The sequence below is a fragment of the Cydia amplana genome, chromosome Z (genome assembly GCF_948474715.1).
Source record: "Cydia amplana chromosome Z, ilCydAmpl1.1, whole genome shotgun sequence".
NCBI lineage: Eukaryota > Metazoa > Arthropoda > Insecta > Lepidoptera > Tortricidae > Cydia > Cydia amplana.
In genome coordinates this window covers 9,188,701-9,214,806 of record NC_086096.1, presented here as the reverse complement: position 1 = coordinate 9,214,806, position 26,106 = coordinate 9,188,701, and the positions used below count along the sequence as shown (strand labels likewise).

General features: G+C 41.7%; 1 protein-coding gene across 1 annotated transcript; it reads right to left on the bottom strand.

Moving 5' to 3' along the window:
- Nucleotides 1-174: 174 nt before the first annotated feature.
- Nucleotides 175-24,143, bottom strand: LOC134661576 (mediator of RNA polymerase II transcription subunit 23). The gene is made up of 18 exons (XM_063517705.1): nt 24,033-24,143; nt 23,560-23,804; nt 22,338-22,470; nt 21,361-21,543; nt 20,148-20,920; nt 19,532-19,932; nt 18,609-18,783; nt 16,791-16,960; nt 15,329-15,447; nt 14,100-14,287; nt 13,132-13,312; nt 10,699-10,844; nt 8,729-8,952; nt 7,760-7,999; nt 6,409-6,670; nt 2,988-3,170; nt 1,278-1,484; nt 175-378 (listed from the first exon to the last, which is right to left on the bottom strand). The coding sequence occupies exons 1-18, from the start codon at nt 24,102-24,104 to the stop codon at nt 240-242; spliced, it is 4,041 nt and encodes a 1,346-aa protein (XP_063373775.1). The 5' UTR covers nt 24,105-24,143; the 3' UTR covers nt 175-239.
- Between the last annotated feature and the right edge of the window lie 1,963 nt (nt 24,144-26,106).

The following is a 26,106-nucleotide window of genomic DNA, read 5'->3' as shown; positions in this document are numbered from 1 at the left end:
CGTTCGGCTTGTCATTCGGTTATAAACCTTATGCCGTGCCGTTAGTGTTTAAATTATATTAGCTCGACGAGCTTGCGAGCCACGAGACGAGCCGCGAGCCCACCGCTTACACTCTCGTCTCGTGGCTCGGCTCGCGGCTCGGGCGAGAGTCTAAATCGACTATCTCGCGTGTACAGCTCGGCCGGCTACTCCGAGCTGGAGCTCGAGCTAGACGGCGTATAGCTGTAATAGTCGCTCTGCTAGGCGGTGTTGATCTGCTCCACGTTGAGGTGCGTAATGAACCGCAGCCGCATCTGCAGGGCGGGCCGGAGCTTGCGGATCACGGTCTCCACTTCGCCTTTGAGTGTGTCGCCGACGAACATGTATTTTATGTGGTAGCTGGTTTGTTGGTTAAAGAGATTGTTCACATTAAATAATGAAGTAATTATCACATTATCTGCTATCGTGTTAATATTTTTTGAGCTACCATCACACACGCATTACTACAGTGAATCTACTTGGAAAATACCGTATTGAATAGACAATAAAAGAACACGCTAAGCAGACGAAAATCATAAGATTGAACCATTTTGAAGTTAGTTAATGGGCCGATAAGGATAGCAAGATAGATAACATGTAGTGGTCATACCACGGACAAAACCAATTAACCCTTTAACCGCCGTAGACTGATATATAAGACATACAAAATCGGGCTCATTTCGCCACTAGTCTGATAAATAAGACAAAACTTCGTGTAACTTCGTACCTCCGGCGACACGAGCACGCTCGATGACGGTTAAAAATTAAAAAAAAAAACAGAAGTTGGCAAAATTGGAGACGATGATTTTGTCAAAGCTGTAAGTTTTGACACTGACTGTACTTTTTTAAAACAGTGATCTTAGTACTCGTCGAGTTCCAATAGCCACCATCGGTATCCATTATAGACTAGGAATCCTCTAGACGGAGTTTAGAGCAATTATTTCATGAAACCGATGCTGCCAAAAATACGGGGGTGCGGGGGGGGGGGGGGACGAGGTGAGCGAATCCCGTGCCGTGTGATTGGTCCGTTCAAAGACACGGACCAGTCACGACACGGGATTCTGACACTTTGACTCGAAGATGGGAGTAAAACTACCGTATATAGTGGCAAAGGGGGTAGCGTTACTATGCTCAGTCTAGAGGATGTCTTGTCTGTGGTATCCATCGTTGCTAAACCATCTGTAAAATCGAACATGGGGTACAAGTACCAGTTGCATTCGTGAACATAATAACTATATATGAGTTTGTAAAAAGGATACAGAAGATCGCATATAGGATCGATGTACTGTAGATGTGGTTGCGTCTTGTCGATGTGTGCGAGCAATTCGTACAGCGCTATGGTGATGTCCATGACGGCGCGAGAGATGTCCGCGTTGAACCGCTGCAGGAACGGCCCCACCAGGTGGCACAGGAACACTAGCTGCGTCTCTGTGTGGGTCTCGGGGGACAGTTTCTCTTTCACGAACCTGGAAACATATCGGATAATATTCAAAGCATGGGAGTGTCAAGCGCAATGTACGGCCAAGACGGATTCCCCAACATTGTACATAGTAATTGTCAGATATATACTATCTGTGAGTTTTGTATCTGTGGCAAGACAGACAACTCTCGCGCTATGATTCCATATAATCATGGCTGTGCTAATTGTACTTAATAAATCTTTAATAGTGAATACAACTGTCTTTAATATCAGTGATTGTTTTAATTAACAATAACATAACAGTAATTTATAATTTATTGTAATGTATTTTTATCTTTTTGTTGTCTTTGTCTTTTGTATGTTATATATTAATTTTGTTTTGTATTCATGTTACCTGTCGTGATTGTTTCACCGGATGGTCTCATCGGAAGACCAGCGCTGGAAGTCGCCAGCAACATGCTGAGATGAGACCATTTCGTGGCACTTTATCCTTTTATTCTCTGTTATATCTCTTGTTATCTCTTGTTATATCTCTGTTATATCTGTTACATCTGTTTCTATTTTGTGTTTGAGCTTACGAATAAAATTATTTCTATTCTATTCTATTCTAAATATGGGACGCCCAAGACCGTATAAAATGGAAAAAGCTGGAAGAGGGCTATACCTCCAAAGAGGGTTCTGGTGAAATTTAGATTTAATCATAGGTTAAGTTACTAATAATTTATTTAATGATAACCAGAAAGGCTTTTTTTTATTCAAAGCATGACATACTACAGTTGCCACATGCGTGCGCCCATGAGGGACAGAACAAACCCAAATTGTTGCCCACCAAGCTTTGGTGGGGGGAACAACAATAGTCTCTCGTTTTGACGTGGCACTTAGGACTTTTTAGAAGTAGACAGAAATGAAATAAGACTATGACAAGAACGAACAATAATAACGCTTTCTCTGCTACTCCTACTAAAAGTTTCATAAGACACATAAAATAAGTTTTTGGCATAAATTTCATTTTTGGTACAAGCTTTTATCGCTGACTGTACTGCTTTTTCCACAGACAACTAATACTCATCGAAACAATTCTAAAAACCTCAAACACAATTAGGTTCCGTTGTTTTATCACAGTGTTCCTATGACTACCCCCTGTCTCCATCATCAGATTAGCTCCATGGTACCATAATATTGCATTGTCACTAGGGCTTGCAATATCCGCCCATTTTTCGTATCCGGATATTTCGAATATTTATTATTTTAGTATCCGGATATCCGGATAAAACGGATAATTTGAATACTTACTTTTTATTTCATAAAACCCACATTAATTTAATAAAAAGTGTAATATAATACAATTTTACGTACACAAGGCTGCGTACCAGCATTTGTCACCCGACTTACAAACGTATCAAAATTCTCAGCTTCAACGGAAACCGAGTAGTGGGTCAAATTTAACTAGCAAGATTTGATTACAGACCGACAGACAGACAACGGGACAGGTGAAACTAAATAAAAGCTTGTAAAATAGCACAGGTTAAATCTGTAACGGACTACTTACTGAGGAACCTGCATAATTTGGCCGGCCCCGGCGTGGTACCACACGGCGTGGGCCAACGCCAGCGTGAGGCTGTACTTGTTCTCCAGCATGGCGTCGTTGGTCGTGGCCAAGTTGAACAGCTGGAACGGCGAGTGCTGGTACGGCCACTCGGTCATGTCGCTGTGGGTCATGGCTTCCAGTATCCTGGCGAAAAAAGGGATTGTTTTTAGGTTTTGAACGCCACGCCTGTTGCCGACGACATCCAGTGCTATCGGTAGGGAATCAGTTGTACGCAGGTCACGCACCAGAGTATCTAAGATATCATAACTTACCTGTCATGAATGACAGTCCAGTACGAATCAGGCAGAGCAGCCATTATGAGTCCTATCGCGTTGATCCAGAGTTGAATCTTGGTTGCCGGTATGACTACGAAGCCCTTAGTGACCACGTCGAGCAAGCTATTGCCGACGACGTCTGGTGCCATAGGTAAGGACATGAGATCTACGCAGGTCACGTACTAGAGTATCTAAGATATCATAACTTACCTGTCATGTATGACAGTCCAGTACGAATCAGGCAGAGCAGCCATTATGAGTCCTATCGCGTTGATCCAGAGTTGAATCTTGGTTGCCGGTATGACTACGAAGCCCTTAGTGACCACGTCGAGCAATCTGTTGCCCGACGTCTGGTGGCACATGTAAGGACATGAGTTCTACGCACCAGTCTAAGGTGTTAAACTTACCTGTCATGAATGACAGTCCAGTACGAATCAGGCAGAGCAGCCATTATGAGTCCTATCGCGTTGATCCAGAGTTGAATCTTGGTTGCCGGTATGACTACGAAGCCTTTAGTGACTACGTCGAGCAAGCTGTTGCCGACAACGTCTGGTGCCATAGGTAAGGACATGAGCTCTACGCAGGTCACGTACTAGAGTATCTAAGATATCATAACTTACCGGTCATGTATGACAGTCCAGTACGAATCAGGCAGAGCAGCCATTATGAGTCCTATCGCGTTGATCCAGAGTTGAATCTTGGTTGCCGGTATGACTACGAAGCCCTTAGTGACCACGTCGAGCAATCTGTTGCCCGACGTCTGGTGGCACATGTAAGGACATGAGTTCTACGCACCAGTCTAAGGTGTTAAACTTACCTGTCATGAATGACAGTCCAGTACGAATCAGGCAGAGCAGCCATTATGAGTCCTATCGCGTTGATCCAGAGTTGAATCTTGGTCGCCGGTATGACTACGAAGCCCTTAGTGACCACGTCGAGCAAGCTGTTGTCGCCGACCTCTGGTGCCATAGGTAGGGACATGAGCTCTACGCAGGTCACGTACTAGAGTATCTTAGATATCATAACTTACCTGTCATGAATGACAGTCCAGTACGAATCAGGCAGAGCAGCCATTATGAGTCCTATCGCGTTGATCCAGAGTTGAATCTTGGTCGCCGGTATGACTACGAAGCCCTTAGTGACCACGTCGAGCAAGCTATTGCCGACGACGTCTGGTGCCATAGGTAAGGACATGAGATCTACGCAGGTCACGTACTAGAGTATCTAAGATATCATAACTTACCTGTCACGAATGACAGTCCAGTACGAATCAGGCAGAGCAGCCATTATGAGTCCTATCGCGTTGATCCAGAGTTGAATCTTGGTCGCCGGTATGACTACGAAGCCCTTAGTGACCACGTCGAGCAAGCTGTTGCCGACGACGTCTGGTGCCATAGGTAAGGACATGAGATCTACGCAGGTCACGTACTAGAGTATCTAAGATATCATAACTTACCTGTCATGTATGACAGTCCAGTACGAATCAGGCAGAGCGGCCATTATGAGTCCTATCGCGTTGATCCAGAGTTGAATCTTGGTTGCCGGTATGACTACGAAGCCCTTAGTGACCACGTCGAGCAAGCTATTGCCGACGACGTCTGGTGCCATAGGTAAGGACATGAGTTGTACGCACCAGAGTGTCTAATGTGTTAAAATTACCTATCATGAATGACAGTCCAGTACGAATCGGGCAGAGCAGCCATTATGAGTCCTATCGCGTTGATCCAGAGTTGAATCTTGGTTGCCGGTATGACTACGAAGCCCTTAGTGACCACGTCGAGCAAGCTGTTGCCGACAACGTCTGGTGCCATAGGTAAGGACATGAGCTCTACGCACCAGTCTAAGGTGTTAAACTTACCTATCATGAATGACAGTCCAGTACGAATCAGGCAGAGCAGCCATTATGAGTCCTATCGCGTTGATCCAGAGTTGAATCTTGGTCGCCGGTATGACTACGAAGCCCTTAGTGACCACGTCGAGCAAGCTGTTGCCGACGACGTCTGGTGCCATAGGTAAGGACATGAGATCTACGCAGGTCACGTACTAGAGTATCTAAGATATCATAACTTACCTGTCATGTATGACAGTCCAGTACGAATCAGGCAGAGCGGCCATTATGACACAGAATAACTAATAGTACTACCGTACAGAAAATTCACTCCTTCACAAAAGTCAGGTTTAGGTATAAAATTACACCTATATCGCCGCCTGCAAGCAAAATTGAAACTTATAACCGCGCACGAACCGTGAATCTCCTTTGCGCGCCGCAGTTTTATGACCGAGCTGTGAGTGTCGGCACGGGGTTATCACTTGACAAGTTTTTATACCTATACCCACTGATTTATTGTTTTTAAGATAAATATGTAGGAATTACAAACGTTGATTATGTAAACATACATTTTTTATCCGAATATAGCATGTCTGATTCTCGCGGAAGTAAGTTTCGAAGCCATTGTGTATTTACAATTTTGCGCGAGCGCCATGTGACACGACTATCGTGCGCGCCGAGCGGCAGCCCACTGCTATACGCCTGTACGGTGGGCGCGCCGGCCAAATATACCTAAACTGCGGAGTGAAACCCCCCTGATTATGAGTCCTATCGCGTTGATCCAGAGTTGAATCTTGGTTGCCGGTATGACTACGAAGCCCTTAGTGACCACGTCGAGCAAGCTATTGCCGACGACGTCTGGTGCCATAGGTAAGGACATGAGTTGTACGCACCAGAGTGTCTAATGTGTTAAAATTACCTATCATGAATGACAGTCCAGTACGAATCGGGCAGAGCAGCCATTATTTATTTTATTTATTTATTTATTTAAGAAACAAACAGTCTTTTATAGTTATATATAACACTGGAAATTTTCTTAAAACTAGACTTACAGTTTCCTTAATGAAAATATTTTAACATCATGTTAATTCAAATTGTTTTCTACAGAGTAAAAACAGAGCTATTATGAGTCCTATCGCGTTGATCCAGAGTTGAATCTTGGTTGCCGGTATGACTACGAAGCCCTTAGTGACCACGTCGAGCAAGCTGTTGCCGACAACGTCTGGTGCCATAGGTAAGGACATGAGCTCTACGCACCAGTCTAAGGTGTTAAACTTACCTATCATGAATGACAGTCCAGTACGAATCAGGCAGAGCAGCCATTATGAGTCCTATCGCGTTGATCCAGAGTTGAATCTTGGTCGCCGGTATGACTACGAAGCCCTTAGTGACTACGTCGAGCAAGCTGTTGCCGACAACGTCTGGTGCCATAGGTAAGGACATGAGCTCTACGCAAGTCACGTAAAGGGAGTGCGCCGACGGGTTCGGGAACTCGTTGAAACGCCAGTCGGTATTCGGGAAGTGGGATACGCCTGTCATTGCTGGTGGATTGTTCAGGAAAGTACGAAGTGTTTACTTTAGGGTAGAAAATATTCATATTCATATTATCGTTGATAATGCATTATAAAAAAACTCGTAAAAACCAATAGCCCTTTCTTTTTAACAGTAAATTCAATACGGATTAAATTCGTCTGCGGGGTAAGTTAAGTGTAACTGGCCTCAATACGGGTTCTCTTTATACACTGACAAACACTAAACCATATGTAAACAGGCCCGAATGTTAAGGCCAGCTATACTTGCCCGCATTGACTTTAATACTAATTGTAAAGGGGCACTAATACAGAGCGCGATTTCTAAACGCTTACTGGTTCTGATTCTTTATCTAATATTTCGATTTGCTTATGCCACAGTGGTCTTTTGGGACCCACTTATAAATTGAAAACTATACAAATACAATACACAAAATGGAAGTGAAAAAAAAAGCGGCCAAGTGCGAGTCGGACTCGCCCATGAAGGGTTCCGTATTTAGGCGATTTATGACGTATAAAAAAAAACTACTTACTAGATCTCGTTCAAACCAATTTTCGGTGGAAGTTTACATGGTAATGTACATCATATATTTTTTTTAGTTTTCTCATTCTCTTATTTTAGAAGTTACGGGGGGGGGGAAGACACACATTTTACCACTTTGGAAGTGTCTTTCGCGCAAACTATTCAGTTTAGAAAAAAATGGTATTAGAAACCTCAATATCATTTTTGAAGACCTATCCATAGATACCCCACACGTATGAGTTTGATGAAAAAAAAATTTTGAGTTTCAGTTCGAAGTATGGGGAACCCCAAAAATTTATTGCTTTTTTCTATTTTTGTGTGAAAATCTTAATGCGGTTCACAGAATACATCTACTTACCAAGTTTCAACAGTATAGTTCTTATAGTTTCGGAGAAAAGTGGCTGTGACATACGGACGGACAGACAGACAGACATGACGAATCTATAAGGGTTCCGTTTTTTGCCATTTGGCTACGGAACCCTAAAAATCCTCAAAGGATTCATTTTGTTTCTTATTATAGAATGTTGTCCATTGTAAACCTGTGCTAAGCACGCTGTTTTCCGATTTAAAAAGGATACTGTCAACCATCCTATTAACCAGACTGAGGTAGTAGTTAAGGTCCGGCGTCCACGGCGTGGTGTCCGCGTCCGTCTTCACCAGGTACGCCTGAAACGCCTCCGTGGTGGCCCAACCAGCGGGCCGCACGTCCTTCAGCGACCCCAGTACTGCATTAACTAGCTTCCTCTTAAGTGGTGGCTTATCGCGTAGTTTCGTCTCGTAGTAGTGCAGTGTGTTGTACAGGAAGGTTACCGGTCGATCTGGAAATTTTAAATGTTTTTATTATATCTAGCACGGGGATAAAATATGAATAGTTATTTGTTTTACAAGGGGGCAAAGTTGTTTAACCGCTCGTGCTAATATTGATACCCGAGCAAGCGAAAGATTCCAAAATTGAACCAAGAGCGTAGCGAGTGGTTCGAAAAATGGAATCTTGAGCGTTGTGAGGGTTTCAAAGCACGAGGGTTAAACAAAATTTGCCCCCGAGTGAAACACAAAAAATTTCACCACACCAACCCGAAGAAAATATTAACTGTGAGATATCAAACAAAATCAAATCCAAATGAATGTTATTAAATATTTATCATTCAAAATCATCATTTAAAAGTCAATTCTACCAGCAAACATAAGAAAACAACTCAAAATTTGCATTTGACTACTTTTCCTCACATGTGAATAAAATGCAACTTTGGTATCAGTTTTTGAACAATCAAAAGAGCCTGGTAACAGTTGGTGTGGTGAAAATAAATAAATCAGTGTTCCATCATATAATAATATCTGGGTGCATAAAAAACTCGAAAATGCGCATTTTCCCAGAGATAACACCTAGCTAGATCGATTTTTCGCCCCCAAAAACCCCCATATAGCAAATTTCATCGAAATCGTTAGAGCCGTTTCCGAGATCCCCGAAATATATATACATATATAAAAAAATAAGAATTGCTCGTTTAAAGGTATTTCCATTATATAATATAACGGCTATGACTCACCATGGAACTTGTACAGGTAGCCCAGGTGTTCTAGCAGCTGTTCTAGATTCTTGCTGACCTGCGGCGTCTCCAGATGGCGGTGCACCACTATGTCCAGCACGGGGATGAACCGGAGACACACATTACTGAGGTACACGGGTATGGGCCCGCCGTACGCGCTGCTCGCCTCTTCGGGGGCGAATTTCTCAGGGTACTTCCTGTGGAATGCCAGGTGTTTGTCGTACCTGGCACGATTTATCATCACTACATAGTATAATCATTTCATTTATTTCCTTGCTTTGTGTGTACAGTAGGTCTTATTAAAACCTGCCGTTTCCCACGATATGGCGTCACCCATAAGCGTTCTGGCTCAAATATGAGCCGCTGGGAGCTGACAGATTAATAATATTTATGTCTCAACACAACCCTGAGAGGGCACTGCAATTCACTTACAGATAAAATCTATATAATACAGTCGTCAGATATGAATAATGATATAGTACTGTCGCTATCAAATTATCATGCATTAACAAAATATATATGTGACTTATTAAATAGTTAGTTGTTTCATTACAATATTATAATTTTTATATGTCAATTTACAATCTACTAAATATAAAACGAATAAAAGGAAATTTATACTTTACATTTATAGAATAGGAGTAGGAACGAAAGATAGAAAGATGCATGTGTTTCTCCGGAATATTATTTGTGTAATTAGTCATTGTTATTCTGTAGGTATTCGTCGAACGAGTAGTAGGCTTTTTCTACGAAATATTGTTTCATTTTCATAGAGAAATAAAGACAAGAGTGCTCACTCCATACATCAGTTCAGACTATTAATTTCAGTGTCTACATCTAGCATCGAGTAGCGGAACTATCAGTACTGCTACTTGACAATAGATGTAGCAGTACTGATAGTTCCGCTACTCGATGCTAGATGCTAATAGTCTTTTTGGTACTAAAACTGATGTATGGAGTGAGCACTCTATGTATTTTTTTCTCTATGGTATAATACAAAGTCGCTTCCTCTGTCTGTCTGTATGTATACTTAGATCTTTAAAACTACCCAACGGATCTTTTAAATAGATAGTGTTTCAAGAGGAAGGTTTATGTATAATTTGTTAACCCGTGCGAAGCCAAGCGGGTCGCTAGTTTTTTTAATAAAATTGGTCGCTTAAAATATTCACCTCAGACGGAATTAGATCTTGAGCTATAAAGTTTTCTAAAGTTTCACTGTTATTCTTTTGACAGTGGTATAGGGACATCCACTCATGACATGTCCCATTATGGAAAGGTCTTATAACTACCATAAAATGCAAGTTTGGTTCATTTAAATACGAAAAACTTGGAATTTTAAGAGTGACTCAGGAGACCGTAACCATAGCAACATGTGACAAGAAAAAGCGGCCAAGTGCGAGTCGGACTCGCCCATGAAGGGTTCCGTATTTAGGGGATTTATGACGTATTAAAAAAAAACTACTTACTAGATCTCGTTCAAACCAATTTTACACCAAACCAAACATCATATATTTTATTTAGTTTTATCTTTCTCTTATTTTAGAAGTTACAGGGGGGGGGACACATATTTTACCACTTTGGAAGTGTCTCTCGCGCAAACTATTCAGTTTAGAAAAAAATGATATTAGAAACCTCAATATCATTTTTGAAGGCCTATCCATAGATACCCCACACTTATGGGTTTGATGAAAAAAAAAATTGAGTTTCAGTTATATATATGTGGGGAACCCCCAAAATTTATTGTGTTTTTTTTTTCTATTTTTGTGTGATAATCTTAATGCGGTTCACAGAATACATCTACTTACCAAGTTTCAACAGTATAGTTCTTATAGTTTCGGAAAAAAGTGGCTGTGACATACTCGGACAGACGGACGGACAGACAGACAGACATGATGAATCCATAAGGGTTCCGTTTTTGCCATTTGGCTACGGAACACTAAAGAGTTGATTATACCACTTAGTGACATTACCAGTTGTTCTGCTTCCAGTGTTCAGGAGAGTTCTCCTTGACGAAGTCTTGGGCCCGGTTCCTGAGCTCGGAACCCTTGAGCAGCAGGAGTTGGATGATGTACAGGCACACTTGGCTCTCGTTGCCATCAGGGTTTGGCCTCAGCACCTACACATTGAAAATGATTTTATAAAACTATAAATAAATAAATATTATAGGACATTCTTATAAGCGTAAGCTCAAGAAGGCTTTGTGTTGTGGTTACTCAGACAACGATATATATAATATAAAAATACATAAATACATAGAAAACACCCAAGACTCAGGAACAAATATCTGTGTTCATCACACAAATAAATGCCCTTACCGCGATTGCGGAGACTATGATAGTAAACAAGCGTAGAACACGTGCACGAACTAAAAAGCGAAATAATCCACCGCTTCTGACTGAAAACATATTCTTCTGGACTGCAAGCAGGTTGAATTATATAGGAACAGGTACCCTAGGTCTCCGTGCACGTTAAAGGAGGCAGTTACCAACCTGGAAACCTAGTTAGGTTTCGTGGCAAATATGCACAATCGTTGTCGATCTGCTGAAAATGCCCAGTAAAACTAACTGATTAGTGATTAATAATCCACCGCTTGCTCATGCCCTTTTTCACTTCCTCAGCTCCCGATATATCGATATTCGTAAGCGAAGTCTAGATATGACTCGCCTGATATTTTTGTAAGTTGACTAGGAGGTCGATGCGTACGAGCTAGAATCGACTTTTGTCATTGTGCCTATTATAATGACACCTATAGAACCCGCCATGCGCCTATGTGTCACACATGGCAAATAGTATGAAAATTTGAACCGAAGAAAGTCACACATTTGTCACGATGTGCTTGGTCTTCGCATCACCTTCCTCTAGCATTGTACTATTTGTACTTCTATGGAAAATACTGAAGACTTTCTTAGGTGAACATTGTACAGTCGCCATCAGATATATCCGAGCGGCCCGGGTGTTCACAATATCTGAACACGCACTCTATATATATATATAGGTTATAGGTTTTCGCGGGCTTGGTTTCCGCAACTCGACGTCATATTATTGCGCCTATTTTGCGTGGTGGGTTGGCGGCACTATTCTTGAATGATTTTATAAAACTCTACCAAGAAGCCTAGCAGACCCTTGACGTTGCCGACTACTTCTGGGAGCGACCCCGGTGAGCCGAGGTGTTGTGCCTGGTATTCTGCCACCCCTGGGCATTCGAGAATGACGTAGGCGGCTGTCTCTTCTGCCTCCATCCATACACGCACTCTAACGCCTTGATAATAGTGGCGTGTTCAGATATTTGTGAGCGCCTTGACCGCTCCGATATATCTGATGGCGACTGTACTAACAACGTTATACGGTAGAGACGTCCCTACCAAGTGATGCACTCACCAGGCACAGTACTAGCATGTCGATGGTGACGATGTTGTACTTCCATATGATGTCGTTGATGGCGTCGACGCACTTGTTAAAATGTGGCCCGCCGGGTTGGTCACTTCATACGATAGTCACAGTCCTCAGGTGAACATTGTTAGTGTCCCTACCAAGTGATGCACTCACCAGGCACAGGACTAGCCTGTCGATGGTGACGATGTTGTACTTCCATATGATGTCGTTGATGGCGTCGACGCACTTGTTGATGTGCGGCCCGCCCGCCGGGTTGGTCACTTCATACGATAGCCACAGTCCTCAGGTGAACTTTGTTGGTGTCCCTACCAAGTGATGCACTCACCAGGCACAGTACTAGCCTGTCGATGGTGACGATGTTGTACTTCCATATGATGTCGTTGATGGCGTCGACGCACTTGTTAAAATGTGGCCCGCCGGGTTGGTCACTTCATACGATAGTCACAGACCTCAGGTGAACATTGTTACTGTCCCTACCAAGTGATGTACTCACCAGGCACAGTACTAGCCTGTCGATGGTGACGATGTTGTACTTCCATATGATGTCGTTGATGGCGTCGACGCACTTGTTGATGTGCGGCCCGCCCGCCGGGTTGGTCACTTCATACGATAGCCACAGTCCTCAGGTGAACATTGTTACTGTCCCTACCAAGTGATGTACTCACCAGGCACAGTACTAGCCTGTCGATGGTGACGATGTTGTACTTCCATATGATGTCGTTGATGGCGTCGAGGCACTTGTTAAAATGTGGCCCGCCGAGTACACTTCATACGATAGTCACAGTCCTCAGGTGAACATTGTTACTGTCCCTACCAAGTGATGCACTCACCATGCACAGGACTAGCCTGTCGATGGTGACGATGTTGTACTTCCATATGAGGTCGTTGATGACGTCGACACTGACGTCGACGCACTTGCTAAAATGTGGCCCGCCGGGTTGGTCACTTCATACGATAGTCACAGTCCTCAGGTGAACATTGTTAGTGTCCCTACCAAGTGATGCACTCACCAGGCACAGTACTAGCCTGTCGATGGTGACGATGTTGTACTTCCATATGATGTCATTGATGGCGTCGACGCACTTGTTGATGTGCGGCCCGCCCGCCGGGTTGGTCACTTCGTACACGAGGTAGTCGCAGAACTTACGAAGGTGCGCTGAGAGCGCTCGGGCGCCGATGCGTTCAAGGATTCTGCACACACAATCATAATTAGTCATTCCGTAATTGTTAAAAGTAGAAGCAAAGGTTTTATACAATTTGGCCAGAGTGGATATCTTTTTTAGGGTTCCGTACCCAAAGGGTAAAAACGGGACCCTATTACTAAGACTCCGCTGTCCGTCCGTCCGTCCGTCCGTCTGTCACCAGGCTGTATCTCACGAACCGTGATAGCTAGACAGTTGAAATTTTCACAGATGATGTATTTCTGTTGCCGCTATAACAACAAATACTAAAAACAGAATAAAATAAAGATTTAAGTGGGACTCCCATACAACAAACGTGATTTTTGACCGAAGTTAAGCAACGTCGGGCGGGGTCAGTACTTGGATGGGTGACCGTTTTTTTGCTTGTTTTGCTCTATTTTTTGTTGATGGTGCGGAACCCTCCGTGCGCGAGTCCGACTCGCACTTGGCCGGTTTTTTTTTGATAATCATGTTTCAGTGTAATGTGTATTTGATATTAAATGTACTCAGTTAGCAGAACATATTCAACAGAATCGACAAATTAGAGCCCAAATCAAGGTTTCGCGCATTTTTTTAAAAGACTGAGAGATAGTAAAAGAGAAATGGTTAAACATTGATTTCCCATACTTCAGGAAAAGAAAACTAATAGTTATTTCTTTCAGCTATTGCAAAGCATTTCGTACATTTCCATAAATAAAGACTTGATTTTGCGCGCTTTAAAGAACTACCATGAAATATCAGATCATATTGATGTGTCAGTTGTATGCTAACTATACAATAACCAAACAATAACTCACTTGAAAGCAATAGGATTGATTCTATTCGTGTCGAAGATCATCTTCCACAGCAGACAGAGGAACAGGGGCGTGCCCGGCACGGAGAAGTGCGATATTATGTCGTTGTCGTTGGCCATCGACGTCCATTTGCGATACTCCTCCTCCACGGACTTCTTTAGCACTTGCTTGTTCTCCTTGGGTGCTGGGTTCTGCCATAGAGAAAAAAATACATAGAGTGCTCACTCCATACATCAGTTCAGACTATTAATTTCAGTGTCTACATCTAGCATCGAGTAGCGGAACTATCAGTACTGCTACTTGACAATAGATGTAGCACCGACCGGAAAGTCTTATCTCAACAGCATAAGACTTTCCGGTCGGTGCTACATCTATTGTCAAGTAGCAGTACTGATAGTTCCGCTACTCGATGCTAGATGCTAATAGTCTTTTTGGTACTAAAAGTGATGTATGGAGTGAGCACTCTATGTATTTTTTTCTCTATGGTTCTGCACAATAATCAATAAAATAAGTATTACATGTGCAAAGATATCATATACAGCTAGTGTAGTGCTTTACAAAGTCATGTAACGTTAGCGGCGCATTCGACAGTACTGAACGCATTTTTATGGAGTTATTCATAAATGCACTAAGAATCTCAATTATAATCGTCTTATCTGTCATGTTGAGAATGTATTTGTAAGAAAGAGACAAACATAAATTAATTGAGGCTTGTAAAGTTTTATGAATAATCATCATCATTGGCCTTAAAGTCTATTACAGGCTATTGAAACAAAATATATGAAAGTTTTATGAATAAGGGGAGTCTGTATTGCGTTCAGCAGTATTAGGGCGTTTTTTTTTTGTTGTCCCCTACACTTTTTTTTGAAATTTGGGATTATTTATGTTATTTCTACTCAGAATCACGAGCACTTTCTATCCTAATAGGAGAAAAAAAGTGTCCTAAGGTTTTTATTTCCATTACGTCACCATTTTTCATAGACTTTGTATGGCGGTCGCGGAATGGAAAGATCGAAAAATGTATGGAAATTTTGGGACACTTTTTTCTCCTATTAGGATAGAAAGTACTTTTTGTACTGAGACTGAGTGAAAAAGCATGACACGTTCGTACTTTTCTCAAGGGCCCTTATATTTTATATCTAACTAGGTGCATGAACGTTTACCGGTACAAAGTATCAAAAGCGAGGAGTGCCACAATAATGGTAGGTACGAGTGGAATAGCGGATATTTACCTGTGAGAAGAAGTCGACCAGCACCGGCGGGAAGCACTGCAACGTGTGCTGAGACCACATGTGCGGCGTGTTCGTCATTATAGTGGAGAGTAACTCTTTCACTGACGCTCCGTCGTTGGCTGACAACAAGAAATTAGTTATTTACGATACAAGTGCGGAAAAGAGGAAATTCGAAAAGAGTGGCGATAAATTAAAATACGACCGAAGGGAGTGTTTTAAATCGACACGAGTTGCGAATTACCTATTCGCACGTGTATCGTACAACGTTTTACAGTACATATGGCACTTTAAAGTTTCTACATACGCACGAAAAGTGCTATTTTACGCACTAGTGCGGAAAAGTAGCCCCATATGTACTGTAATAGTTATTTACGATACAAGTGCGGAAAAGAGGAAATTCGAAAAGAGTGGCGATAAATTAAAATACGACCGAAGGGAGTGTTTTAAATCGACACGAGTTGCGAATTACCTATTTGCACGTGTATCGTACAACGTTTTACAGTACATATGGCCCTTTAAACTTTTGGCATACACACGAAAAGTGCTATTTTACGCACTAGTGCGGGAAAATAATATATATGTACTGTAAGAATATTTTAATTAATATTAAAAAAAACATTGAACATCGCTGTTTAGTTTATTTTTGGTTAAAGTGGTTTTTTAACATTAGGCCAAATAAAAAGACATCATTAGTCTGTTTTTAGTTCCACAATCCGATACTAAGAAGAAACAAGTAAGTAACTAGTCTACTCAAGTAGACAATATCTTCTATTTTCTTACTGTTACCCTCTGTTTGAGCTCGAATCATATTCTTCCACGGACTTGGTCACCTCCTTACTCCTCATTCCCAATATACCTCTTGCTCTATGAGTAGAGTCTACTCAGTAGAGAATATTAGCACCACAAAATATACAATGCCTGGTCAAGAATAGTAGTGTGTGTTACAAGGGATCAAAATGATATAATTCCGTCAAGGGCGTATATTGAATCCTGAATGACGCGATGGATTCTACAATAGAATCCCGAATGTAGTGAGGGGTTCTAAAGTAGAATCCTGAGCGTAATGAGGGATTCAAGTGTTAATGCCCACGACGAAATAATTTTGATACCGTGTGACACATACTGCTTTTCACATCAACTATGAGGAAAATAAAAAATCTTAGTGTTGACACAATCTGATGCTTAAACAGATTATTTAAGCTAAAAAATTATATGCAAAAAAATGTAAAAATAGTGTGCTAGAACAGAAAAGTGTTACTTTGCTCCCTCCTAGCAGGGAGGAAAAGTGCCACTTTGATCCGTCCTAGCAGGGAAGAACAAGCTCTTTTCTTAATAGGAGGTGTGAAAAAGTATGTTCTGATGATCCGGGCAACCGGATTATTTCGATGATCCGGGCAACCGGATTATTCTTATAATGGCGTGTATGAACGTGTTTGGCGGTTGTATAAAAGTGACAACTAACCTGTGCCGCTCATGTAGATGCCCCTCGCAAGCGTGAGCACCAGCACCCGATTAAGCTCCTCGTTATCCTGTGACACGAGTGACTTCGGCTCGGACACTACTCGCGACATCTGTAGTTGCACGCCTGAACTGCCCAGACTTGTGATCAGTCGTAGCGCGGTGCTTTCGAAACTGAAATCGTAATTAATCTTTAGCTACAGGCAAGAGTTGCTTGTCAGTGGAGCTTAGGCAGGCAGAATCATACTTTTTAAGGTTTTTTCTTATGTTAGGTTTTTTATTATAACCACAAATAAAGAGATGACGTTTTTTTATTCTACCATTACTGACGAATAAAATATGTACCTAGTAATTCATTGTTTATATGTAACGGGAAAGTATTATTCTCACAAAAATAAACTTTCATACAAAATTCGTTCCAAAACTACCGAAATATTGCAAATGGCTCTTTCAAAGCCATTGGTAAAAAATTTTTTAGCCTTACTGTATGTAGTGGATGTACGAGAACATGCCCAGCAGGTTGTTTATGTCTAGTCTTTACCAGAGCTGCGGCTGCGTCTGGTGCGCCTGCGAGTGTATGTTGGACGGCAGCGTCAACCAGTAGGCCTATGGAACTCTCCGCGTGAGCTTGATACCTACGCGTCGCTCACCGCAGAAGGTACAAAAAGCCAGTAGGCTGCCACACGCGCTCACCGGCGGACTCCGCTGCGCTCGCTTTCACTTAACAACAAAAATGCCTTCGCTTCGCAGGGTTCGAAAGGATAATTATCAATGATAGTTATCTTGATAATTATCGATTTGATAATAACCTAATAAAATTTGTAAAAAAATATCAAAAAACGTACCATTATTTTATACTATCAAAGAATTCAAAGAAAATGTACATAGCGGCATCCATACCTGGGATAATTATCCGATATTTATCGGATAATTATCAAAGACTATAATTATCTGGATAATTTCGAACCCTGTCGCTTCGTAAACCATCGACTAATTTGTCTTAAGGCTTGGCCAGACACAGAGCGCGACGCAGCGCCGCGTCCGCGCCGCGCGACCGCGGCACATGCTAACAGGTTACCGACGTCAAACAGACTGCGTCCCGCTGGTATCACGCCCCGCTTCTGTCGCGCCCCGCGCCGCGCGGCCCCTTGCGTCCGCGCAGCGCTACGTCACATCTGGGTCACATCAGTCGGATCGGACGTTAGGCAGCGAGCGGTGGCGCGCGGCCGCGCCGCGTTCCCGCGCGGCCGCGCCGCGTTCGCGCGCGCGATGAGGGCGTGTTGAGAGCGCGGTCCGCGCGCGCCCTGTTTGAACAGTCATCGCGTCGGCATCACGCGGCGCTGCGGCGCGGACGCGGCGCTGCGTCGCGCTCTGTGTTTGGCCAAGCCTTTACCAGAGCTGCAGTTGCGTCTGGTTGGCCTGCGGGTACGCGGCCAGCGAGTGTATGTTCGAGAGCAGCGTCACCCTGTAGTGCGGCTGGATGTGGTGGATGCGGTACGAGAACATGTCCAGCAGGTTGTGTATGTCTAGTCTTACCAGAGCTGCAGTTGCGTCTGGTTGGCCTGCGGGTACGCGGCCAGCGAGTGTATGTTGGAGAGCAGCGTCACCCTGTAGTGCGGCTGGATGTGGTGGATGCGGTACGAGAACATGTCCAGCAGGTTGTGTATGTCTAGTCTTACCAGAGCTGCAGTTGCGTCTGGTTGGCCTGCGGGTACGCGGCCAGCGAGTGTATGTTGGAGAGCAGCGTCACCCTGTAGTGCGGCTGGATGTGGTGGATGCGGTACGAGAACATGTCCAGCAGGTTGTGTATGTCTAGTCTTACCAGAGCTGCAGTTGCGTCTGGTTGGCCTGCGGGTACGCGGCCAGCGAGTGTATGTTGGAGAGCAGCGTCACCCTGTAGTGCGGCTGGATGTGGTGGATGCGGTACGAGAACATGTCCAGCAGGTTGTGGAGGATGCCCCACGCTTGCGACTTGAACACGTTCGGGAGGAGTTGGACTGGGAACAAGAAACACTAAATAATTTTGGGCACCCATTTTTGGCAGGTATTCAACATTGGAGGTTGGAATTTTTTATTTTTGTTGATTAACTAGCTTCGTCCGCGCTGGATTCAGTCTGTCATTTGCCCTCTCTCTCTCAGGGAGTAAATTTTAAAACCTACATCTATTTCAGCTAATGCTTCCTACGTGCCTAAAATTCTTATAAAACTCAGTTTAGTAATTAGCTGAAAAAAAATATTTCTCCTTTTAAAATACGAGCTTTTGCCCGCCACTTCGTATGCGTGGAGTTAGTAATTTGGGTAACTTTTTTTTACCCAATCTGCTTTTTATCGATTTCCCATACAAATTTCCACCCCTTTAAACGGTGATTTCTGGGATAAAAACTAAGCTATGTCCTTACCCAGGACTCAAACTATCTCCATACCAATTACAACTAAATCGGTTCAGCGGTTTAAGCGTGAAGAGGTAATAGACAGACAGACAGACACACTTTCGAATTTTTAATATTAGTATGGATTGTCAATATTAATATATAAGTAATTATAATCAAGTGGCGTACTTTTTTACTTAATGAATTAGGAAATGACTAAAGCTAATCTCACAAGAATACAAAAGAGAGTAGAGTTATAATAAAAAAATATTAGAAGACGTTCACTAACAGAACAATCCGCAAACGCCATATTGAAATAGTTTTAAAGTGTTTCCATTATAAGGCTACTCTCCAGTAATAATCAATCGACACTCACTAACGAAACCTTTGATTCCAAGCGACTCGATCTCAGTGTAGACCAGCAAGCGGCTGTATGTTTCTACGAGCGCCGGCGCCATCATACTGCTCCCGGGTATACTGGTCTTGTTCTGCGCCAGTTTCGCTACGTGCGTCACTATAGAATGTATCAGAGACATTTTGCAGTGCAACGTCAGACTGTCAAGTATGCACATCGACAGTGGCACTGTAGGCAATGGTGTCCCAGGATTCCCGTTAGATAAAGCTTTCTGACTGCCGAAGAGCGTTTCTATAATGATGCCCATGGGCCGCGCGTAGTATTCTTGGTTGGTTGAATACGCGTTACAGAGCAAAGCTATGCGGTAGTCTGAGCCCATGAGGTTTGGCGTGTTGTTCGATGTCATGAAGTGCTGAAGGAAACTGAAATGATTTATAAAAATAGTATAAAAGTTTCAAGAGAATGATATCGTTACTAAAGCATTAATTGTAATCTACCTAACGATTTGCTAATTCAGAATACTCGTAGTTTTACAGTGGGTATATAGTAGCCACTTTACGAAAGTCACGACTTGACATTCCGTCAAAGCAACAACGCCCCTGAATCCAAAAACAAGATAATTAGAAATAGTACTTACTCATATTGTACCTTTAGGTTTTGTGGCATAGGCATTGTTTTATGTTCCGACTCCGCTTTTTTCAACAAGTGCATCCAAATGCACACCACCGCCATTTGATGCGTGCAGTGGGCCCTCGTACAATCGGGGACCGGCAGGGGCTCCTTCTCCGGATACAATAATTCATGAAGCTTTATTATAGGTAAAAAGTTTGACAGTGGATTCCTTTGTATACTCCCCGAGATAAACTGAAGGAGCACCCACATTAAATGATCTCTGCCCTTCCTCATATCATGACCAATCAATTTGTTGTGAAGCCCCATCACTATATTAGGGAATGAGGCAAATTGAAAAAGTATTAAATAAATAACTTGTGATGATAGGTGTAACCAGCACCAGTGTGTTGACGACATTTCGTCGTCTTCGTTCTCCTGTTCACTCTTTTCCATGGCTAGTATCATGAGCTCTGCTAGTTGGTCTTCCAGAGCGATGCAACGCTGCTTATGCTGCTTTTGCAATCCCAGCATGGAACACACCATGTCTCTGGAATACGGCTGCTGCAAAACGTGTCTCAGCAGGCCTATTTGTGGCTTCAACAGTTTGTCGTCATACGGCAAACTTCCTTTGAGAGAGAATTTTAATGTGGTTGGATCCAGGCGCCATGGGTTGACTAAGTGGTCTGCGTAGCCCGAGTACTCAACCACCGGCAACATATGAGAGTGCCCAATAATTGACACCATTTGTGCACACGGCTTGAAGCTTTGGACGAAGCTTGTCAGCAGCTTTGCAAGTTGCTAAAAGCAAACATAATATAATATACCTAGAGTATAATTATCTAAAAAAACGGTTAGAAACGAATATTGACGTTTGATTGATTAACTGTGATTGGGCATCAAATATCCTTAATTTCAGCTCAATCGAACATTGGATACCTGCTGGTAAGGAAGTGGTCTAAACAAACAAGCATGCTAACAAACAATGTGAATTAAATAAAGCTTGTAAAATAAAATACTCATCATTTAAACATATTGTCAGGTGTCAACCAAAACCTACTAATTACTACCACATGTTCAGAGCCTTAATAAATAGTTCTAGTACCGAAAGAACGTTGTTTTTTTTTTTGGATTTAGTAAGGTTTGGTTGTCACCTGACAATGTAGCTTTCAGAAAGCTGAACCATGTCAGTGAGATGGAGGACTTCCTAACTGTACTTATTTTATAGTGTTAATACATACCCAATGTGGCCAGTGATTATTGTCAGGGTAATCTTTCTGTATTTCCGTGACAATAAAGTAAGCGGGCAGCAAGGACGCGTTACGGTCAAATATGTACTCTATAACATTATACAGGGCCTTCATCTGAGGCATTGTTGAAGAATTTAATCGCACAGGTAATGTGTGTGCCTTTTCTCTGCAGCCCTAGAGCATAAAGAGAAAAACATATGGGGATAATAATAGGTAACATAATTCATTACTTGAATTATAGGACTACAACTGTGGGACACGCTAAGAACATAACTATTAGAATACTTTAGCCCCGTCTCCATATCACGCGGCAAACCATCGAACATCGGCTCGCGCGGCAGCCGCGCGCAATGGATACCGGGCATCGAGTTGGCTCGCGTGGCAGCCCTGTATCCATTGCGGGCGGCTGCCGCGCTAGCCAATGTTTTATTCTTAAGGCTTTGTCTAGATTTTTGTTATCACCTTAGCTGCTTCGATAGCGACTCTATTATGTTTGCAAACATGTTTCCTGAATAAACATGAATAACTTAATTTATGTAAAATGTCTGTGTCAAGTGCAGAAGTTGATCTTAATGAAAAATCTTGAATATTTTTATTCTATTCATGTAAAAAGTAACAAATGTGCATTCCTATTCTTAATATTTATATTTAATTGTATGGCGATATGGTCACTAGGCAAAATTATATATACAGTATTGTTATTTATAAGGCAATATCCAAGTTTTGCAACCACTGCACAGCATCGGGCGTCAAGTCTAGTAAATCATCCGGGCTACCCAAGTATGTGCGGAGTGGGCACCGCTGGATGATGTGCTCCATAGTCTGGTCCTCGATGCCGCAGTCGCATAGCGCGGAGTCACTCCAACCCCACTTATGCCGGAAGAAGTTGCATCGTCCATGCCCGGTTCTTAGGCGGTTTAAGCGACACCATAGTTTCCTAGGAAGGTCGGTATTCTTAAATAACATACCTTCATGATCTCCCTGACGCCTTTGTAATCCACACCACCTATAATTCTTCTGATTAAATTGAAACATTCGATCCAGTAATCTGCATTATTATAACAAAGTTTTTCACTGGTCAGTATGCAGTCACATAGCATCCTGCAACATTAAATGGAGAATTAAGATAAGTTAAATAGTTATTTTTGTTTAACAAGGGGGCAGTGTTGATGTTTAACTGCTAATGCTAATATTGATACCCAAGCAAGTGGTAGATTTTAAGATCGTTGAACGTTGCAAAAGGCTCATGAGCCTTTTGCAAGTTCAAAGGGTAAAACAATTTTTTTAATGACACCTATGCAAGGCAAAGCATCAAACCAAATCAAATTCAAATTACCTATATTTATCATTCAAAGCAAAATCGTCAAATCCTTTTTTTCTTCCATTCAAAAAAGTCTGGCAAATTTTTTTTTACCGGACAACATCATGAGAGCCTTTACAAGCTGGAGTGGTGAAAATGAAAACAAAGAGTCTGTTCAGAAAGAGAAGAGTCGTGGAATGTATTGAGCTCCACACACCACACATTCCATGACTCTTCTCTTTCCGCACAGACTCTATATAAATATGTATCAGAAGACCAGCGCTGGAAGCCACCAGCAACATGCTGAGATGAGGCCATTTCGTGGCACTTTAATCTTATTTTGTGTTTTCTGTCATATTATGTATTGTCTGTGCTTACAAATAAATTATATTCTATTCTATTCTATTTGCTGTAATGTTTTAGGTGACACAAGATATATATGACTGTGTTCATTATTGTGTGCAAAGCCATGGTTTTCCATTGATAAGGTGAAACCAGGCCAGTGCTTTCTTGAAGCACTGGTTACTTGTGATTATGCCATGGCACAGAATAAATAATAGTACTAAGTACAGAAGACTCACTCTCTAACAAAACGCGTCTGTTACGGTCAGCACAGACATGGCCGCTAGGTGGCGACAGCGCCACGCGCGGCTTATGGCTGTCCCCAAAATTGGGGCCGAACGGATGTACTTTTAGCTACCTGTAGCAAAGCAACGAAATCGCGGAGTGAGACACGCCTGGCCATGGGAAACCATACCATTAGTTGTAAATTCAGTGGGCGGTAACTAATTCAAGTAATTTAGTACCAACAGCATTTGAACATTGCTTAGCGGCATTTTATTCCTTATTAATACTTATAGTCATAACTATTTTATATAAATTGTACTTACCGGGCCTGTATGATATTTGTGTTAACTAAATTTTCCATGAGTGTCAGAAGTTGCTTCATTTTGTGCCTGTTGGTGAGAACCGCGGTCAGCGTGAGGTACTGCCTGATGGCGGACTCCTGCACATCTGCACTGATTGTAGTCATCACTGCACATAGTTTCTTCTGGTAGGTTGCTAACCTCTCATTCTCCTGGTCGGGCTTGTAAACCAAGAAGCAACTGAAGGCTTCTTCAACTGCCTCTACTCTCTACGAATAATAAACCATATTTTTTGAAATACCGGTTGCAAAACTAAAATCGCTTAAGTTATAAACTTATCTGGGAGAAATTTAATATACTATTTCATTGTTAAACCACGAAGCCTCCATTATACATGTTATTGTTTCTTATAAAAATATGTTGATCTTACTGTTTTCATGTTAATAAATCATAGTATATTACTTAATTGTAGTATACAACAAAACAATAATTCTTACCAATATTTCGTTAACTATGTTAACAACCTGCGATTCCGCCATCGTAAAATACAAGCTAGTGGCGGCTTTCATTAAGACATAATATGTTATTTACGCTTGCACGGTCGAAATTTATTTAGTTCCACTTCATTGCATGCAAACCAAAAGATTAAGATGTGATGTGATGTACTGTATGTGTACTGTACAATGTACTTAGTGTACTTGACTGATTGACAAACAGTACTATTACTATTTTTTTTTGTCACTGCTTCAAGGTAAATTGCCATAGACTATAGACAATATGTTCGTAAAGCTAAGTACCTAAAGCTGGTCAACAAAATCTTGTCAGTAAAAAAAGGCGCGAAATTCAAATTTTCTATGGGACGATATCCCTTCGCGCCTACATTTTTCAAATTTGCCGCCTTTTTCTACTGTCAAGATCTGGTTGACCAAGTATACATAGAACTTCTTGCTTTGAAAAAAAAAGTAAATTGGCCGCTAGAAATATATATAGCTGGTCAACCAAATCTTATCAGTAAAAAAAGGCGCGAAATTCAAATTTTTAATGGGACGATATCCCTTCGCGCCTACATCTTTCAAATTTGCCGCCTTTTTCTACTGTCAAGATCTGGTTGACCAAGTATAGCCGGTCAACCAAATCTTGTCAGTAAAAAAGGCGCGAAATTCAAATTTTCTATGGGCAGATATCCCTTTGCGCCTACGTTTTTCAAATTTGCCGCTTTTTTCTACTGTCAAGATGTGGTTGACCAAGTATAGTTTGTCAAAGGACTGTTTCATTTCAAACATAGACAGAGAGAATCTTTCATCCTTGTCTTACACTATAGTTCGTTTTTTTAGCATTAGAAATAACTTGAAAGAAGGTAAGCGATTTTGACATGTCTTTTAATTGAAAAACACTTTTTTAAAATCAATAATTATTACTTATGAAAGCAGAAGACTATAAAAGATCGTATTAGATCCATAATTGTTACATATTTACCGTAACTTATTTTTAAAATGTGTTTTTCGATTAAAAGGCGCATCAAGATTGTTTACCTTATTTCTAATGCTAAAAAAACGAACTATAGTACTAGCACCCGCTAGCACCCAAAAGAAAAGCATAAGTATAGTTTTTTTGAAGTGAAAACTTCTTTAGCGGCGCTGGGCACTTTTTGAGGTGGGGAAAAAATGATAAACTCGAGACAGCGTAAGGCGATCACGTGACCGTAAGATTTAGATGGCTGCTCATTTAGATGGCATTTAAATTAATAAAGAAAAACTCAATGAAATTTCATTCATTTTATTACATGAAAAAAGTTCTAATCTTGTACGGGGTACGGGCTGAAATACGAGGATCTTACAGTTACATTCTAACTTTATATCGCTCAAATATAATTCAATAAAGCTACATCTTGATGAAATCGCTAATAAAAGTGAACTCTAGTACTGGTGAATAAAACTCAAAATATCACGACCAAATATATTTAGATGCGAGGTCTGCAAGTTAACTTTACAATTTCTATTCGAATTTTAAACAATTAACGCTACACATTTGAATTTCTAATTCTAAACAAGCTCACTGACCAGCAATTTCAGAACCAAAGTTTTTCAATAGAAAGGAGGATGGGTCAATTATACATAGTGCTGCAGACATTTTGGACTAGTCATTGAGTTTTCACTTCTGTTGGCACTCCCGGAGTGCAAACCGTTGTTTTTTTTGTTCTTATTTACTGACAAATTGGTTTGACCAACTATGGGGATTTTTCTCTTTTACTGTAATGAATAAAAACAAGTTTTGTCAGTAATGAGCGTTCTTTTGTTTTTGCCATTTTTATATATTGTAAAAAAAAATTGCCACTTTTGTGTTATTTCTAGTCAGGATCGCGAGCCCTTTTCATTCTTATAGGAGAAAAAAAGTGTCCTAAAATTTCCATACGCGCGTTAAAAAAGTGCTTGAATCTGTCTGCACTCTAAATTCGATTTAACGACCAAGGCGTAAAGTCGAAAATCCAACAACGCTTGATAAAAAGCGCCACCGCTGTCGTGTGAAAAAAAGCTGCCGTGCGAATGGGGGCTTAGGATCGAAAGAGGTCGT